The sequence below is a fragment of the Phasianus colchicus genome, chromosome 1 (assembly GCF_987193195.1).
Source record: "Phasianus colchicus chromosome 1, bPhaCol1.hap1.1, whole genome shotgun sequence".
Taxonomy (NCBI): domain Eukaryota; kingdom Metazoa; phylum Chordata; class Aves; order Galliformes; family Phasianidae; genus Phasianus; species Phasianus colchicus.
The window spans coordinates 107,894,723-107,914,020 of record NC_143436.1 but is presented as its reverse complement, the minus strand read 5'-3'; the positions used below and the strand labels follow the sequence as shown (position 1 = coordinate 107,914,020).

The following is a 19,298-nucleotide window of genomic DNA, read 5'->3' as shown; positions in this document are numbered from 1 at the left end:
GACATCTTCTGTGGAAAACTTGTCTCCCGTTTACACACAGCTCCCCCACTCACTCTAGAGGAAGCCAGGGTGTAGACTGCACTTGCACTAGAAATGCAAGTCAGGAATTCAACTTCCAAAGTTGCAATAAGTGGAAGCAATGCATGAAGTGCCTAATTTTGGCAAGGGCTCGGTGGTCCCAAATATGGGACCCATGGCATACAGCACCCCAGGAGCAACCTGCATGGATTATGCACTGTGCATTACTGCAGTGCTCCACCTACCAGTATTTTTGCTATTACTGTAGTATTGCTGGGCTACATCCTGAGCACTTTACTCAGCTTTTCTCTTGGGCAGGGATCTCTCTGACAAGAGTAGGCATTGTGCTGAATAGGGACTGCTGGACTTGAACTTATGGGAAATCTACAGAGCTGTCTTGTGAGCTCATGGATACTTCTGTCCTTCAGGCACTCCCTCAGAAATTACCATCACAGAGGTTCAAAATGATGCTTTTTTATCTTTCTCAACAGCTTTTTTTTCTCTCCTCTCCTTTCCTCTGATCTCCTCTTTACTCTTCCTTCCTTCGTCTTTTCTTTTCTTTTTTCTTTTCTTTTCTTTTCTTTTCTTTTCTTTTCTTTTCTTTTCTTTTCTTTTCTTTTCTTTTCTTTTCTTTTCTTTTCTTTTCTTTTCTTTTCTTTTCTTTTCTTTTCTTTTCTTTTCTTTTCTTTTCTTTTCTTTTCTTTTCTTTTCTTTCCTTCCTTCCTTCCTTCCTTCCTTCCTTCCTTCCTTCCTTCCTTCCTTCCTTCCTTCCTTCCTTCCTTCCTTCCTTTCTTCCTTCCTTCCTTCCTTCCTTCCTTCCTTCCTTTCTTTCTTTCTTTCTTTCTTTCTTTCTTTCTTTCTTTCTTTCTTTCTTTCTTTCTTTCTTTCTTTCTTTCTTTTTCTTTCTTTCTTTCTTTCTTTCTTTCTTTCTTTCTTTCTTTCTTTCTTTCTTTCTTTCTTTCTTTCTTCCTTTCTTTTTCTTTCCTTCCTTCCTTCCTTCCTTCCTTCCTTCCTTCCTTCCTTCCTTCCTTCCTTCCTTCCTTCCTTCCTTCCTTCCTTTCTTCCTTCCTTCCTTCCTTCCTTCCTTCCTTCCTTCCTTCCTTCCTTCCTTCCTTCCTTCCATCCTTCCTTCCTTCCTTCCTTCCTTCCTTCCTTCCTTCCTTCCTTCCTTCCTTCCTTCCTTCCTTCTTTTTCTTTCTTTCCTTTCTTTCTCTCACTCTCCCTCTCTCTCTCTCTCTCTCTTCCTTCCTTCGTTCATTCCTTCCTTCCATCCTTCCTCTCTCTTTTTTTCCCTACTCTCTCTCTCACACCTCTCTGCAGTGTACTTTCCCCAGCCAGTGGTCTTCCCTACAGTTGATTCCTAACGTTATACAGGATGATTTACACATCCTGTCCCAGCAGCCAATTAATACCCAGCTTTGAATTACTATTGAATAAGCAGCAATGAAACCCCTATCAAAATAATCAGTAGTTCCAAAAACCACAAACAACAAAATAAGCAGCATTGCACCAGCTCAGCACGCCCGCCTGCTGCACACGGGCCGGTGAGTCATTTCTCTTTTCCCTCCCTCAGCAACCTCCATGGCTGCCTCGCTCAGCCCCGGGGAGGGCAGGTGGAGTGGGTAGGGCATGACTTCAGAAAGTTAAAAAAAAAAAAAAAAAAAAGAAAGAAAGAAAGTTGACATCACTCAGGTCACATGACTCAAAGGGACCAATGGAGGCAGGTTATGGAAAGGGGAACAGTTAAATTTGTAATTTTGGTTGTGTGAAACACTTCTTTGGGCCTCATAAACAACCACAGAACCACAAGTTGGGTACAGAGGCAGTCACACAAGAGCGGGTCCGGGATATTGGTCAGCAGGCAGGGCAAATCGCTTTGACTGCAAACCACAGTTTCGTAGAGTGGTAAGCATCATCAACCACAACCGATCCGCTATTTTTTTTTTTCTTTTTAAGAAACAATTTCGGAGTTCTTTTAGAAAAAGAACCTTATTATTTGCTTTGGGTTACTCAAGAGGCACTGGGATAAAGCAGAGTGATGGCTGGGCAGAGGGTGGTAACAATGACCGTTCTTTTTACTTTTTCACTTCCCAAGGTAGAAGAAATCATATATTCCTTCACTGTAAAGAGAAAGTGAGTTTTAAAGAGGAAACAATGGCTTCAAACAGCGTATTTGATTCACTTCCTTCTTACCAGCACTTCTTGAGAGGTAAGTGCCATTCATACTTTCTAAATATTCTTTTCACTATCCCATACATAAGCAAATGCATGTCTGGAGAGAATTGGAGGACTTTCTTGTAGTACATGCTTTCTCCTACTTCAATTTTCTTCAAGGCGTTCTCGTCCAAGCTAGTATATGAACTTGTAGGAATACCACCTTATTACTTACCATCCATTAAGGAGATTATAACACGGGCTCATTTAAGCTGTTCAAACAGGCATCGCATGCTTGTGAATTTTCTCTTCATAAATCAAAGTCTGTTCGAGGAGCTCAAATGAATTAAAGCAGATACAATAGCAGTAGCACAAGCCCCTTTTGATTCCTTTTGGCAGAATTATGACTTTTTGAGCTACTGCCGTGAAAAATGACAGCCAGCTGCATACGACACCCATTACAGGCTGCACCCCCGCGAGCAAGCAGCAGGCTCGTGCCGGCAGCCAGCAGAGCGTGATGCTGGCTCACTTACACTGTGCTGTCAGCCTGGGTGAAGGCACACTCACTGGGGAGAAGCCGGGAAAGCTCAGAAACCTGCTTAAAGTTGGCTGCAACTCACATGGCTCCGGAGAAGCAATGAGGGTAAATTCAGGGTTTCTGTTGATGCCACGCAGGTCTCTGATGACTGTGAATTATTGGCTGCAACCAATCCTAGAGAAATGAAGTAGTCCTGTACGGGCTGGGGAGGGGATTGGAGTGCAACCCCCGGCAATCTGACTTGTTTCACTGTGACTGAGCGTATTCAGAGGCTTGCTCACTCATAGGTTATTCATTCGAGTGAGCCCGGGACTGGCACGAGAAACTTGTTCACTTTCTTGTAACTGCCTTCCCAAATAGCACATGATGCAGCTGAACTTTTCCCCTTCCATGCACACCCTCTGAGTATCCGAGCCCCTTCTGCAGTGCCGTGCCTGCCGGATGACAGCGTGCAGACGGCTCATCAGACTTGGCCAGCACGCCAAGATACAGCAGCGCTGTGTAGCTCTTTATAACTGCAGACTACAGCTTCCCGGCCTTGCTGCTGTTGTCAGCGTGAGTCACGCGTTATTCCTATTAATATGCGAGTTGGGAATGCGGAAGGCTCGCCCCTGCTGCTGTGTCACAGCAACTCTGTGAACCCTGAGCTGCTCCCAACAACTGCCGTGGGATGAGGGCAAGGTGCCAAAGCGCCCACCATCTCTCTTTGCTTTCTTTTCTTCTTTTTTGTCCCCCTCCTGTGATGAAAGTTTTTCTGCGTCTCTCTTTCCTGGCGCCAGCGGGGAGCTGAATGCAGTGAGCTGTGTGAGTCAGGCAGGCTCACAGCATCCTGGCTTGCAGCATCACCCAGCCTGCAAGGGGAGATGCCGGAGGCTTGGCAGGAGGCAGCTGTCTGCTCCCAGCACTCACCGTGCTAATGTTTTGCCAGCTCTGCTTCCAAGCAAAGAAAGCAATACTGTTAGAATAGCAAGAAGGATCTTCCTGCATTTTGACAGCTTTTTTGTTGGTGGTGGTGGTAGTGTTTTTTTTTTTTTGTTTTTTTTTTTTTTTTAAGTCACCCAACTGTTTGCTGTTTAATCTGTAGTACAGGAAGACTTCTTGAGGAAATTCTGTCCTTCTGATAAAATAAAAAATAGCAAGCCTCGTGGGGCAGTGCTTGCAACATGCCAGAATACAGCCAGCCCATGGGATGGGCTGGGGACAGTTGAGGCCATCTTGAAGGTAGGAGCCCCTTAAAGTGCAGGGGAGCAACTGCATGGGGACCAAGGGCTGATTCTTTCCTGTTTAGGTTTGCTAAGGCTGGTTAATCCAGCCAGTGGATTACCTCAGTGCTTCACTATAGGCATTATTATCTTTTTCAGTACTGCTTGCACTCTTATTGTTAACAGTGCAGTAATTTGTACTCCTTCATGGACAAGGTCCCCATTATATTAGATACTTTAAGTTACAGATCCTGGTAGGTATCCAGCACAAGCGAGGTGAAACTGCAGCTGTTCAGTGCAGGAAGAGCTTGGGCAAGAGCGCTTTGGTTGGGTTATAAAGCAAATGCCTCATCATTGTGAAAGAATATTGCGTTTTAACATGGAAAGCTGCAACGTTCCTTTTCTGTTCCTGTCTTTGCTCAAATGAACTTCAGACAATTTCAAAATTCTGGGGACAACAAGAGCAATGCTCGGGTCTCAGAGCAAGAAAAATAATCATCCCCAGGGCGGATTGTTCTCAGCCATGTTTCTCAACAGTGTTTACACAGACTGGCCATTAGAAATGTCCCAAACCATCGCTTCTTTTTTTCCCGCCAAAATTTATTGCACTTTCGCCCTTAACTGAAATTATGAGGTAAAGGGAAAAGTGACTTGCATTCTGCCATGGATTTCACTTTATCAGCCCGTGCAGTTCTCTGAGAAGGAAATCCATTACTTTTTTTTTAGCGTGGTACTTTGTGAAAATTGGGAAAAAAGAAAGGGAATGGGGAAGCAGAACAATTGTTCCAGCCCCTGTGAGCAATGATAGACATAGAAAGCCTGACATATTAATTGAATGTGGTACACCACAAAGGATATGGCCCTCTTTCTATCACACCACACCAGGTCCTTGCTTCTGCCACTAGGTAAAGAAATGAGGATTGCACTGAAACCTCCAGTGATGTGCTCTGCGTGCTGAACGCATTTACATGTTTACCAGCTCTGCTTTTAATGATGGCCTCATTTTCCTAATGGCCTCTTTCAGTTTATGGCCTGGGTTGCGTGTTAGAAGTACAAAATGAGAGCCTTTTTATGATTGTTTTGTTGTTGTGGTACAGCCCTCAATAAAACATCACTCCTTCCCTTTCTCAAACCCGGGTTCATATCAGCAAGGCTGCCATTTCAACTCGTATACAAGCATGGTTTGTAGGATGAGGACAGATTTGCTGGCTTTATTAGGGGCTGGGTGTGATTTCGTGCGTATGGACTGGGTCACAGAAATGGTATCTTTTGGGTAGAAGGACCAAAACAAGACCATTGGAGAGTCTTGTGTTAAAGAGTGCATGTTTTATTTCTAAAAGAGGCCTAGATAATTACATGATACCACTAACCCCATAATGTCTTTGTTTTTCTTAGGGGCATTAGGCTGTTCTGTAAGGTTTCCTAACAATTTTGCCTGCAAAAGAACACAGCATAATTAGTCCTTTTACAAAAAACATTGGTTTTGGGTTTTTATGGGGTTCTAAATATTATGAAGCATAATATTTTCCAGGAAGGCACTTTCCTCATTTTCCCTTTTGCTACAAGGTCTAATTATTTCAGTATGCAAAGAAGGTTGCTCCTGGTTTTGCCTTTGTAGTATTTTTTCTTGATTAATTAAGGCAGAGAAGCTTTGTGGTGCAACATTTTCTTGGTTTCTTATCAAATGGAAATAAACTCCAGCAGAGCACTTTTACGGCATGGAAAAACACACCATGTGTGCTTTATTCTTAGTTTTAACACTGTAGTGACCAGCCATCGTGGGTCTCCTCATTTGTACATGCTAAATAAAAACATTGCAAGAAGCTCCTCCTGCTTGGAAGGGCTTCTGTGCCTGGTTCTGTGGATACTGGTATACAAGTGCATTGTTTCTCATTGCCTTTTGGTTGCTCTGACTTGTTTTGTGATAGGATTTATGAAGGTAGGTTGTTCCCAAAGCCCCTAGCACTATCTGTGAGTTAGGAAAATGAGCTGTCCGGAAGCTCCCTGCTGTTCAGTTCTGGCTCTGCAGGTTCATGCTCTCAGCATAGGTAACCTTCCTAAAATTGGTGCTGATCCACAGAGGGTGCTGGTGCAGGGCAGGACAGTGTGACTCCTCTTCCCACCTAGGGTTGGCTTCATTCCTCTTCAGAGCTCCCTCTGTCTCTGTGATCCTTCAGCAGGGTGTACAGCCCCAGACTGAAATCAAAGCAAGCATCCACCTCTATGACAAGTGTTTCCAGTGTCAGCTTTTGTGTGGTCCTAGTGGAACATCAAGCATTGCAGAAAGATATCTTCTGCAAGTACAGCTTGTGTCGCCAGGTCTACGTGTGTGACATTGGCAGAAGTAATCATGCTAGAACCAGCTCTGTGAAAAACATGTTCCTCTGGGAGATGCACAGTACTCAGCAGCGCCATATGCTAGGAAAGGCTTTTTTTTCCCTCACCCAGGAAAAGAAATGGCTCTTCTAGCAACAGCATAATCTAGGTTGTGACTGTGTAGAGAGGGAGCTTTTCCAATCCATTTGCAGACTGCCTGAACTGTTGCATAGAGTCAATTTGTGTCAGCACTATAAAATACTAACTGCGTCTTATGAATGGGAAATTGAACTAAAGCTCATAAAAACCTCGGCTTACTGGAAGAAAAAACATGAATATCGTCAGATTTACACAGCCTTCTCTGAGACTTTTTCACTCAAAAGCCTTGAGAAGCACTGAGAGACCCAAACACAGGAATTCCTGTCAAGCACGTGGTGGGGTGAAGTACCTGACATAGATGAATACATTGCTTTGGTAAGATCAAGAGATTTTATCTAAGGCCAAAATACTGAACCTTGTGTTTAACCAATCACACTCAGCTTAGTGATGGACTTGTGATGTCATTCTCAGCATGAACTCAGGATTAGAGTTGGCTTGCAGATGCCTGGGATTGGCATGTCCAAATGTGATCTTTTTCCACCAACAGAAGAAACACTCCACTGTGTGACCCCATTACACCCAGCAGGATCTTGCTGGTCCCAGTAGCTGCACTCCTGGAGGGGCTGCCTGAGATCTGGGCAGGATGTTGAGACCAGGTCCTCTCACGTGGTTGTGGAGCACAGAAGTGAGATGCAGAGGTTCAAGAGCAAAGGGAATTGCCTCTTGCATGTGCTCTCGCAGAAGCTGCCAGCTATGGTGCCTCCTTAAGGGATAACATGAGGTTGCTCACCCCTGTGACAAGGTATGGAAATCTGTCTTCCTCCTACAAGCGACAAGAGCTTGTACACTGAAAGCAGCCATGGCACATGCCCCACATAGCTAATAAGACCTCTGTCAAATGCTTGTGCTAACAGGTGGGAAAGGTATGGCACCATGACTTGAGAGAGCTCAAGAAAGTTCGCACCAGGGATGTGATGCTGACATGTTCTGTACTTTTGCAGATTGCAGTGTGCAAATATGTCTTTACTCAGTTGTTGTTTTGTTTGTTGGTTTATTTTCCAAATTTTACTTTATTTTTTTTTTTCCTAGAACAACTGTGGCAGCCAGCTCACCTGTTCCTATTCCTTTCTCTGTGCTCAGTCAATGGAGCAATGTAGGGTAGAATTTTTTTTAAATGGTGGATGATTACAGCCTAGAAATCATTGTTGTGCAATGACATTAAAACCAGGAGTTTATCGGGATCCATAAATGAGCCAAGTCTTTAAAACAGATAACAGTTTCTTGATATGTACCAGCCAGGTAAAAAGGAAAGAAGCTTTTAAAAGGTTAATTTCTGCCTTCATCTCTCACTGCCGTATTTCAGAGCACAAACCATTCTCTGCTAAAGCTTGGAGAGAAAGCTTCCCATGTAAGCTGGTCTGTCATCTGCAAAATGAATTGTGGCTTCCTCCAAAACATCTGGTACTGGCTGAGGGGAGAGACAGGCCACAGGCTAGGTGACTCACTGGTCTGAGAGAGGGATAAGAAAATATTACAGTACCTTTGTTACCTCCTCTGTCATCTTATGAGAATGGATAATATATATATAAACTTGAGTCAGCTTCCCAACTAATAGAAGAGCAGTCTGGATATCTCCTCCATGAAGTGTATTGATGAACTGGGCTGGGTGACCACTGTGCTGAAGTTTAAAGCAGCAGAGCACCTATAAAGGTCTGCAATAACTTGGTGAAGTCCATGAAACCACTGACATATTCACAGTGACACTGCCTGCAGGGCATATTATTCTTGCTGCCAGTGGAAACAAGGCTAGAAATTAAAAACATGGATTGACAATGTAATCAATTTTCAATTTGCTTCCTCTTAGGTCCCAGCAGACAGTAAGGCATGAGTGACCAAGATACACCTTAGTCTGAAATGCTGAATTGTCTTTAAAGATGTGTCCAGACAATTTAAACTAGGGAAGAAAAGAAAGGGCATAGAAGACCTGGCTGTGAAAGCAGAGCAGCAGAGAGAGCCAGTAGGCAATACCTGGTAGTGTTTCCAATTCATCCTTAATGCTGTCCGCAGGGCTCACCACTTCTGCTTGCAAGTGAAACTCTGTGAAATTGGGTAGTTTCACTTCACAAAGATCTGTGAGAACATTTTCTCCGCCTTTGATCTGTCTGGGCTTTTCAGCCTGCAATTTTTGTTTTGAGTTTCTGATTCCAGTGAACCCAAAAGCAGCCCGAACCAGGGGCTAGGGGCTTTTTCTTTTGCCTTCCGAGTATTTGCTCTTGCAGAGTGCTTTCTGTTGGCTGGTTTCACGCTGAAGCTGCCCTTTGGTAGAGTTTTGGCTGCCAGCTGAAAATCTGAACACTCATACAAATCTTTTCCATCAGTGCAGCATGAGGGAACTCGCAACCTGATGGTTTGGATGTGATTTGCTATAAACATTTCACTCAGCTGTACTAAAGGAAAATCTTGCAATCCTTGTCAAACCAGTGCTATCGGGAGGCACTGGAATGCCTATGAAATGCCTTTTTTGGCATTCAGACAAGAGAGATGCCCATTTGTGAAATATTTGAATGTTGGGGGTGAAGGAGCACAGATGAGCATCCATATCCCTTCTGACAAAAGTCTTGCACTTCCCCAGCCCTGCATGCAGCTCTTGTAAGAGCCTTTTCAAGCTGGCTTGTGGCACTCACCTGCATCATGCTGAGTGGGAATATCCCAGAAGCCTTGAACAAGCACTGAGGGATGCAGAGCTCAGTCACCACTGTTGAAGCACCCTGCATTGTCCTCACCTTCAGCAAATGCATGCACAGTGAGCAAGCCAAGCAGCTGGAACAGGGCATCGCAGGCTGCACAGGGGACGGATGAACCTCCTTGCCTGTCAGCACTCTTTATGTACGTGCTGTGGTACCAAAAGGTAGTGGAAGGCAGTCTGGCACAGCGAAATGAAAGCTTCCCTCCATCTCATGCGGTGACACCGACAGATGCAAGTCACTGCCAGCAAACCCTCGGATGTGTAGGTGTGCTCAGTGCTGGTGTGTGGGGGTGGCAGGTGCACCTCCAGTTGTCACTACTGTTATTAGCCACGTGGAGAGGTTCAAGGCAGCACCGCTTTACTCCCACTTGCCTGCAGCTGCGCTTCCACCCGTTTCTATAGGGCATGGCCAGGAGCAAAATACAGTGCTTGGGATAACATCCTGCTTCCTCCCTGTAGCAGTGGCAGTGACAAAATGGCCACCAGCTGTGAAGGGCTGGGTCTGTCTCCCCAAGAGCAAAGACTAATACAAGAATGAAGTCATGACTAAGACAGGAGGTGAACTCTGAATGCCAGTGCTGACCTAGGGGCTAAATTAAACATTGCTTTGAGGTGCAGTTGTAATTCATATGACTCCACTTAGCAGAACTGTAACTACAGAAAGTTTTTGTCTCTTTTACCTTGGAAATATTGGTGTGTAAAAATGGTTTATGGCCTATTATGCGTGGCTGTGGAAGGAACTCTGTGTCAGCTGGGAGTCTTTTTCTGGTTGGGGGCTGTTGGTTTGCACATAGCATGTATGGCAGGGGTGTAAGAATGGATAGGCGGTGCATTCCCTCTTGAAGTAAGGAGAGCCTCTGAGAGAAGCACTCTAGTGGGACAGGACTTACACGTGTAGCCACAGCTTGGGAAAGCAACCCTGAAAATCCTTTTTCCATAGCAGGCAGCGAGGAGGAGGTCTCACCTATGTGGTCAGTCAGCCACCGTGGCTGCTGATCGTTTGTCAGCATTGCACATCATTTTTTGCAGGGTGCTGATACAAGAGAGCATACTGCACCCAGTTAGTAGGAAGTACAATTTATTTTACAACACGGTTACTAGATAATATCAGACTTCTGTAAAATGCTTCTGTTTTTCAGGACCTATGTGTAAATGAGCTCGGGGTTTTGCATGGGCTGGGTGTAACAGAATTCATGGCTAGAAGGTACATTCAAGTTAAGACTTTGTTAATCTCATTTGCATGGGGGTCAGTGAATCAGTTGTTGCAATACAGGGTAGTTTAATTGCACATGCACCACGCACTTTGCAAAGAAATTCACTGCTATTTTGTCCATCTGCTGTGGAGGTCATGCTGTATTCGTGTGGGGTCCTCCAACAAGCTGGTAGCATCTGCAGATGGACCGCAAGACTCAGGTTTTCCACACAAACACAAGATTATTCTGCCTGTACTTGCCTGCGCTGGATAAAATTTGCTTTCCTCAATGAAATGCGCTGTTTTGACTGCAATGTGTTGTGCTGTTGTGGAACCTAAGGAATTACTTGCCTGGATGAAAGGAAAAAATGATAGAGTAAACCTCTTAAGCTTCGAAGTGCTGAAATAAACCACTGACGTTTTATTGTAACAGTCAGAACTTTTATTGCTGTGTTTTAATTTAATAGGGATTGCAAAAGAAAAGGTCATTTTTTTTTACAGTTTCCTACACAGTCCAAACAATTTCAAGTACTACTTTTGAAGGGTGGTATTATTTGTGCTGATATTTTTAAGTCCATCTGTTCTACACTATGCAACAGCAAAGCTCCAGTAGTCCTGAAGTGCTCCTTACTGTAGTGCACAGAAGTAAACTTTGCCAGCATCAACACTTTTATACCTAGTCTCTTTCCATTTGGAATGGTGCCCTGCTATAACCAGACCTGTACCAATATAAAGTGGAATTTGTGGCTCCCCTGTGGGTTGAAGTTATGTCATCAGACAGGCACCTATATGAGTAAGGGTGACTTAGGCTCATGTTTTAATGGGAAAAGTAAAGAATGTCGGTAAACAGTTTTTAAGCACCAATTTCATCCTAAGTTTGTGAATTATTTTCTTCCCATCAGACAATTTCTCACTGAGCCTTTGCTTATTTCTCCAGCAAGTCTTTCTCAGCCCTGTTAATGACCAGTCCTTTATATCCTAAATGCCTTACAGGAGTAACACTGCTTCTGATGGGGCAGCCAAGACAGCTGAGTTTCTTTCCTTAGTTCCTTTCTGCCTTGAAACCTTAGCATGTTCAGGTCTGAGCCCTTCTTTTTGCAAGGCCTTGCTGGATTTTTTTTTTTTCCTGTGGCATTAAAGAATGCCTTATTTGAAAACTGCTGTTCAAAGAGGGATTGAAATCAGATTTAGGAAAATAACTTATATAAAAGCATTAGCTGTCCTATTTTAGGAGATAATTGGCTGTAGCATAGTTTCCCTCTCTTATTTCTCCTTGGTGAGAAAACAAGCTACCTTGTCATTGAGGTTTTTATAAAATGCTGCTGTTTGCAACATTCACCATGAGCACATTAACCCAAACATTTCTAGTGCATGACTTACTTTGCTAACACTGTTCCTAGCCTTCCTTTTGGCATAGGGACACCAAAATGTCTTCAGTTATCGCAAAACGGAGGAGGAAAAAAAGTTGTATCATGTATTTGATTGCCAAGGAGTATAGATATAAAAAAAAGAAAAACAAAAAGAAAACTAAAAACCATAGCAAACACTGAACAGAAGCCAGTACAGAAGAGAGGGTGAGAAAGTCAGAATGGAGAAAAAATGGGTTGATGGGCTGATGGTTGGACTTGATAATCTTAGTGGTCTTTTCTACCCTTAATGATTCTGTGATTCTAAGGAGGGGAAGAAGTGTTTTATTGTGCAGTAGAATCCCTTGTATCAGCAAACCTTCTCTCCAGCAAACCTCTGGGTTTTAGGGCTATTTCCACTGGGAATTGTGTTTTCCAGTTTGCATACTGCAAGCAGTTGTAGCTGGTGTGATTTCAGGGGATCGGTGGATGACAGAGCTCACAGCCCCAGCTGCTGACATCTGAGCCCCAGGTGCTGAGCTGCCTCTGCTAGCCAGCCCCAAAATGAATAATGCACTATCAGTCACTCCCACAGCTTGTGCTCCAAGAATAATCCACTGGCATTTGTTCATTTTTTCAGAAGCAGAATGTTTGAACTAAGTCTCCCATTGTTCATACCTTTACCCTACCTGCTTATTAAATCATCAACCTTTTCTTCCCTGGTAGCTTTCTGTGTTGGTTAGAACTAGATGGATACAGGTGGCCAGAAGCCACCCTGCTCTGTCTCTCACACCTGGTACCGGCCTCCTTTGATCAGCCCTTCCCTACAGATACAGGACAGAAAAGGACAGAGGAGCTGGCTGCTTTTGGTTGCTGCTGTGCAAACCCTGCTGCTGTGGATAGACCTGGAACAACAAATTGTGTATTTCATCCTTTATGCATGCATAGTGAATACACATAAAAGTTTCTGGATTTTCTTCTGAAATCTGAAGTTTAGTTTGTTGCACCAGGTGCCCATGAGATCGCTGGGTTTGTGTATCAGTGGGTTCTTGCCTCTTTGTCTCATACCAAGCTCTTCCAGAAGGCCTCTTGAGATTTAGCCTACAGGTTTAGTTTAAATAATGCCACAAAATCAGTGCAAAGCTGGAAGGCGGGTTTGGGGCATGAGAGCAAGAAGAAATGTGGGAAGAAGTATTTCCAGAGTAATCTCAGAGCCTTTTACATTTTCACATTCAGCAGATACTAGTAAATGTGAAACTTGGTAGGCAGCTTGTGCCAGGATTCTGATACACCATGGTGGATAAACAGCAATGAGAATATTAAGTTAAAAGGCTTGTTCAAGTACTTATATACCTGTGGGATTTCTTTTTCTATCTTTCTTTTTTTTCTTCTGTCTTACTTCAGAATCACCTTTCAGTGTGCCTTACATGAAGTATGTAGACCGATAATCATGCTGGCTTGCCTTCTGCAGGGCACATCAGTGCATCCAAACAGAAAGCCCTTGTGACATCAGCAGCTGCTTTCTGTATGAATATTTATGTTGGACCTCTTGTCACTGTGCCTCACCCCATTTGACTTCAGGCTGCTAGTATGGGCCTTTTGTAGTGTTACATGGGAGATAACTTGAATTGGAGCATACTGAGGCTGCCCCCAGCTAGGGCAGATGCTAATGATGTGATCAGTAACATCATTAATGTTCTTATCATGCTGCTAATGAATTGCTGGGGCAGCACTTAGGATAAGATGGATAGAGATCTGCCTCAAACAGCACAGGTAACTCTGCTGTGTATGTTAACTCTGTTAAATCCAAATGCTCTCATCAGCCTGTTTGTGCTCTCCACAGTCAGGTTGTGGAAGATGTCTCATAATTTGTTGTGCTCTTTCAAGGAAAGTCTCGTTTGTTGCATTTAAAAAGACAAGACATGCTATCCTAGGCAGAGCTGGTGACTGGTTTCCTATAGATGTGGGTCTTGTGGCCATGTTTTCTGACACCTGATAAGGCTTTAATCTGATCCACGGTTTTTCTCTTTTTGAGGAATCTCTAAAATCTCTCTTGGATGAGTGAATGCTTGGGATCTGGGAACACCAACCTTCGCTATTGCCATGTTTCAGGAAAGCTGTAGAAACTTAAGGCCACTTCTACTGTATGGAATTTAGTTGAAGTTGGCCCACAGCCAGAAAAGTTAGCGGAAGCACAGAGGGAGTGGGAGCTATCACATAAGCTCTGTCTCCACAGAAAAGCAGGCTGATAAAAGCTTTGCAGTTCCGTTTGACATACACTGGGCCAAAATGATATACAGGCAGTAATCAAATACAGTCATCTTCAGAAACTGCTTAAACAGCTCTGGGAAGCGCACAATCCTCATTTTTATGGATGAAGAACCATGAAAAGTGATCATATCAGAAGTCGGGGAGAGAAGTGGAAGCAGAACCTCTTTTTTTTTTTTTTGTCTTACAGTTCTGAGCCAGACTGCACAACATGATCTCCTGTTCACTTGGAATTGTAAATTTGGCTAGGCAGATGTTTTTGTCAGAAAGATGCCTTAGCATTGTGCTCATTCTCTCAGGGCACAGTTACCGTACGTCTCTAGCCACAACTGGGCCATCCAGCTCAAATAGCAAACCATGAAGAAAATCCAGGAAAAAAAAAGTTTTCCGATGACTTTTTTGAGCAGCAGGCTAACTTGAACGTGTTATGAGCTGTTTGTGGGCAACTCGGGAACAGAAAAAGAAATAAGATTAGCTGAGAAACTGTTTGTGACACAACGTTTGTTCAGCTCATCAGAATCTCAACTCCAGGAAAAGCAGCGGGTTCAGGGTTTCTCCATCCTGGCTTAGCACCATCCTGGCAGTCAGTGGTGCTCAGTGCCTCCTGCGCCTGCAGAGCGGGGAGGGCAGAAGCTCAGCTTGGCCACCCCAGTTGGAGACTGCACAGCTTGGAGACTGCCCAGGAATCTCCAGGCATGCAGCAAAACTAGAGGTTGCTGTCCTGGGAGATGTGTGGAGAAATGATGCACCAGTTAGTTTGTGCTGCTGTTGGTGTGAGCTCCAGCTCTGCTGCCAGAGGCTCACCTTCAGCCAAGCAATTACCAGAACAGAGAGAGTTTTGCTTTTCCTGCATCTAACTTCTGTCCAGTGTTGGTCCCCTCACTACAAGAAAGACATAGAGGCCCTGGAGCACGTCCAGGGGACAACAAAGCTGTGATGGGTCTGAAGCATAAGTCTGATGGGAAGTGGCTAAAGGAACTAGATTTGCTCAGTGTGGAGAAGAGGAGGCTCAGGGAAGACCTTGTCACTCTTTATAGCCACCTGAAAGGAGATTGTTGTTCCTCTGATTGCATCTCCATCTAAATGGTTGTGCCCTACAACCATGATCCTGACTGTGGGGGCACGGCACAGCAAAGGTACAGCACTATCCCCCTCCCTGCAGCCACTACACAATGGGAGATGGGCTGGGAGGAGGCAAGAAGCTTGGATGTGCTGAAACATTTCATAAGCATTACTGTAATAACTGCTTTTTGGTGAAATAATAAAAAAGTGAGCAAGATGGAAGCTCAGACTTCCCCCTCCGGTTCAGCCAAGCCCCCACCACATGCCTCTTGTTTTGCCATTAGCAGGGGCTGCAGGAAGGAGATAGCTCTGTGCTCTCCCCCTGCCCTACTGGGGTGCACCTGAGTCCTCCCCCCGGGGACAGCACGGGGCTGCCCCTCGCCTCGAAGCACGGGGAAGCTGCCAGGCGAAATGGAGGCATCCTGTTTGTCGGAAAACAAGCGACGGTTGCATGAGGGTTGCGAGAGCGAGCAAACCGCAGCCCCTGCGCGGGGCTGATAACAGCCTGTGCTACGCTTGCAGCAGTTCCGTCCCTGCTGGGGGGGCGGGGGACACACACACACAAAAAAAGCCCGAGTGTCACTGCCGCTTTCCTGTTTCGCGCTTTTTGGCTCTGCTGTTTCTTTGCTGTTCAATTCTGTCACTTTTTTTTTTTTTTTTTTTTTTTTTTTCAGTTTCTCGCTTGTTTTTCCCCTCTCTCTGTATGGCTCAAGGGGCTGCTCCATCCGAAGGGTCAGGCGGCTCTCCTCGGGTTGCTGTTGAGGAGCACAGACCTGCACCAGCTCTGCGTGTACACGAGGCTGTGGTTTGCGTGCAGCGCCTTGGCCCTGATGCTGTGCATGTGTGTGGACGTGATGCTGCTCATGCCTGCACGATCCGGCACTCCTGCTGTAAGGCTGTCAGCCGGTTGCACGAGCTGCAGTAGTGCAAGCTCATGGGTGCATAGGTTGCAAAGGTGGTGGACATGAGCTGTCCTGCTGCAGGGAGCTGAGGCTTTCCCTAGGCTTAGGTACTCTCAGGTTCGGGATGTCTCTGCTTAAGGATCAGCCACGTGCTAACATAAATCAATTTCAGTTCTTTATCCCTGATCACTCAGGGATTCATATGCTCAGTTCAACGGAAAAGGGGGTTTCTTTTTGTAACCAGGATTGTATTTGTCTTTAGGATTGCATAAAGTTCATGAGTATTATCAGAGTGCTCTTTGTCCCAAAAGATATCTAGGGACATGCTTCTTTACTACTGCTGACCAGCATTCTTATCAACATCAGTCACATAATTCCCACAGCTTATTCTTTTTAATTTGATAAAAACTGGGCTTGCCTGATTTCAGGGGAATAAAATGTCAACACACTTTATTCCAAAAAAACAAAGATAATAAAAACGCGGGTAGCACATTAATTTTAAATACTGCCTACCTAACTTTTGAATCTCACAGTTTTCCCTATGACTTCACACTTTTTGTTTCACTCTCATGCTCCACAGCTGAGCCTGCTGTGTTGGGAGCTGTACAAACGTTCAGGAGAGCACCCCAGGGAAATCAAGTAGAAGAAAGGTGAAGGGTACAGCACATGGCCTTGCTGTATCGGTATTTTCGAAACTTTGTTTGTGAGAAGCGTGAAATGAAACAAAAAGATAAAAATGGTTTTGGCAAGAACTAACGTCAATCGCAGTGGTGCAGGGAGGAAGTTGGAGAGCCCACTGGCAGGCGATACTGCCTGAAGTCACCTCATGCTCTTTGCTGTGACTCTCTGCCCATGCTTTTTCTTCTCTGCAGCAGAAATGATCCTGTGTCTTTTTACTTCCAGCCCTACTGCAGCCCATCTTGCTTTGGCCCAAACTCTGGGATCCTTCAGCTCCTCTCTCCCTGCTCCTTTCCAGCATGAGAAGTTTTGCAGTACCAGTCCCTTGCTAGAGCCCCACTCTTGGTAGGGACCATGCATCTCATTCCCCTCCAAGGCCACTCCTGACCTCTTATCTGTGATGTGCCTGCTCTCTCCCCCTCCCCTTGGGCAGCATGTTTTCTGGGATTGTGTACCCCAGCCTATCCTGCTGCCCTGTCCTTGGGAACATCTGTGATATTTCTTCATCTCTTAAGTGTGAAACCTTCACAAAATCTTCCTGCATAGCTTGGTCTAAACTTTTTAAATATTCATATGCTAGCAAGCTGAGAGACTAGGGTTTTCATAGAAGCATAGAATCATAGAAGCACAGAATGGTTTGGGTTGGAAGGGAGCTTAAAGCCCATGCTGCCTCAACCCCTGCCATGGGCAGGGCTGCCCCCACCAGCTCAGGCTGCCCATGGCCCCATCCAACCTGGCCTTGAGCACCTCCAGGGATGGGGCACCATAGCTTCTCTGGGCAGCTGTGCCAGCGCCTCACTGCCTGCTGGGGAAAGAATTTCCTCCTAACATCTAACTTAAATCTCCCCTCTTTTAGTTTTAAATAATTCTTCCTTGTCCTATCATTATTAGATCATGTAAAAACTAAGTCTCTGTCCTGTTTATAAGTTTTCTTTAAGTACTTGAAGGTTGCTCTCCCTGGACCCGTCTCTTCTCCAGGCTGAACAAGTCCAGCTCCCTCAACTCTTCTTCATAAGAGGGGTATTTCAGCCCTCTGATCATTTTTGTGGTCTTCCTCTGGACCCACTCCAACAGCCCCACATCCCTCTTATGCTGGGGGCTCCAGGTCTGGACAGAGTGCTCCAGATGGGGCCTCACGAGGACAGAGCAGACAGGGACAATCACCTCCCTCTTCCTGCTGGCCACCTCTCTTGTGATGCAGCCCATGATACTGTTGTCCTTCCGAGCTGCAAGCGCACACTGCTAGCTTATGTCGAGCTTTTCATCCAACAGAATCCCCAAGTCCTTCTCTGCTGGACTGCTCTCAATGAGTTCTTCTCCCAGTCTGTATATGCATCTGGGGTTGCTCCAACCCAAGTGCAGCACCTTACACTTGGCCCTGTTGAATCTCATCAGGTTCTCATGGGAACACTTTTCAAATAGTATCCCTTTCTTCTATTGTACAAACTGCACTGCTCAGCTTGGTGTCATCAGCAAACTTGCTGAGGGTGCACTCAATCCCACTGTCTGTCTCTGATAAAGATGCAGAAGAGCACTGGGCCTATTACGAACCCCTGGGGGACATCACCTGTGACCAGCCTCCACCTGAACATAGAGATGTCAACCACAACTCTCTGGCTGCGTCAATCCAACCAGTTCTTCATCCACTGAATAGTCCAGCCTTCAAATCCATAACTCTCCAATTTAGAGATAAGAATATGGTGTGGGACCATGTCAAATGTGTTGCTCAAGTCTAACTAGACAAGGGAATCAAGGCACCACCAATAGCCTATAGAGCAGCCTGCACATCCAATTGCCAGTGACTGAAGGTCTCGAGGCTCCCTGTGGTGCTCTCAGTACAGCAAATTGTGATCAGAGAATGGAGCTGGGTTTTTTGGAGAGCCTGTGGCTGCATCAGAGTTACCAACATGAACTTCTTTATTGTTTCAGTTTATTTTTGTGTGGCAGAAAATGAAGAAAATCTATTTCCCTGTGTCATTTATTGGTAAGTTATGGAAACATGCATCACCTTCTGTATTTAGTAACCCATCTGCATTAGTTTCTCTTGAAAAAAGATTGTCTTAGGTTACAAAGTTTCTTTTCTGAGTTTCCTTTCTGTACCACGGAGCATATCTGTACAGAGATCAGAGCAAGCAGTGAGCAGTTTAGTCGTTGGAAACAACAAAATCTTCTGAGAAGCTTTCCTGGGCTGGCAGCATACTCAATGCAATCAGTTTTGAATGCTAAAGTAATAGGGATGCTTTCCATCCCTCCCCCTAGGCCATTCACTGGGAGAATGTCTGGTTAGGGATTTTTCCAGAGCATTCAGCAATTTTCTTTTCACATAGTTTGCCTGATTCTTGTAGACTATTACAGTTTATGAGTGCATGTTCATAGCATACAATATATAAGTATATATATACACAACTGTGTACACTTAGGCACATCCATATATTATTTGCACACACACTGTGTTCACTTACTTTATACCTTAAATAATGCCTCTTCTGAGCACCTGTAAGATGTACTCACCATACTATATACTTACTGCTTGCCAGGTCTCCTCTGATGTCTTCTCCTCCAGCACCTCTGTCCAGGCAGGTGACTTTGCCCAGGAGGCCTGAGACCACTTTATATAGACACGGACATTATCCTATGGGAAGCACCAACAGGCTGCTGGACAGATGCTGATGCACAACCCCCAATACCTTGTTTTATGTGCCACTGCTCTTCATGTCTTCTTTTTCATTTGAGCCTACTTTTCCAAAACTGGAACAGGTCATCATCGTGTTATTCTG

General features: G+C 44.9%; 1 protein-coding gene across 4 annotated transcripts in view; it reads left to right on the top strand.

The window, feature by feature from the left end:
• The first annotated feature begins 1,692 nt into the window (after positions 1–1,692).
• The window catches only part of RUNX1 (RUNX family transcription factor 1), a 153,684-nt gene continuing 136,078 nt past the window's right edge, over positions 1,693–19,298 (top strand). Inside the window, exons 1-2 of one of the 4 annotated variants that reach the window (XM_031612470.2) lie at positions 1,693–1,923; positions 2,114–2,227. In XM_031612470.2, the coding sequence (XP_031468330.2) occupies positions 2,173–2,227 (55 nt within the window). In that variant the 5' untranslated portion in view covers positions 1,693–1,923; positions 2,114–2,172. Of the gene's footprint in view, positions 1,924–1,959; positions 2,228–9,039; positions 18,506–19,298 lie in introns of those variants that run through there. The other 3 variants (XM_031612467.2, XM_090122291.1, XM_090122298.1) reach the window with 3 other exon arrangements.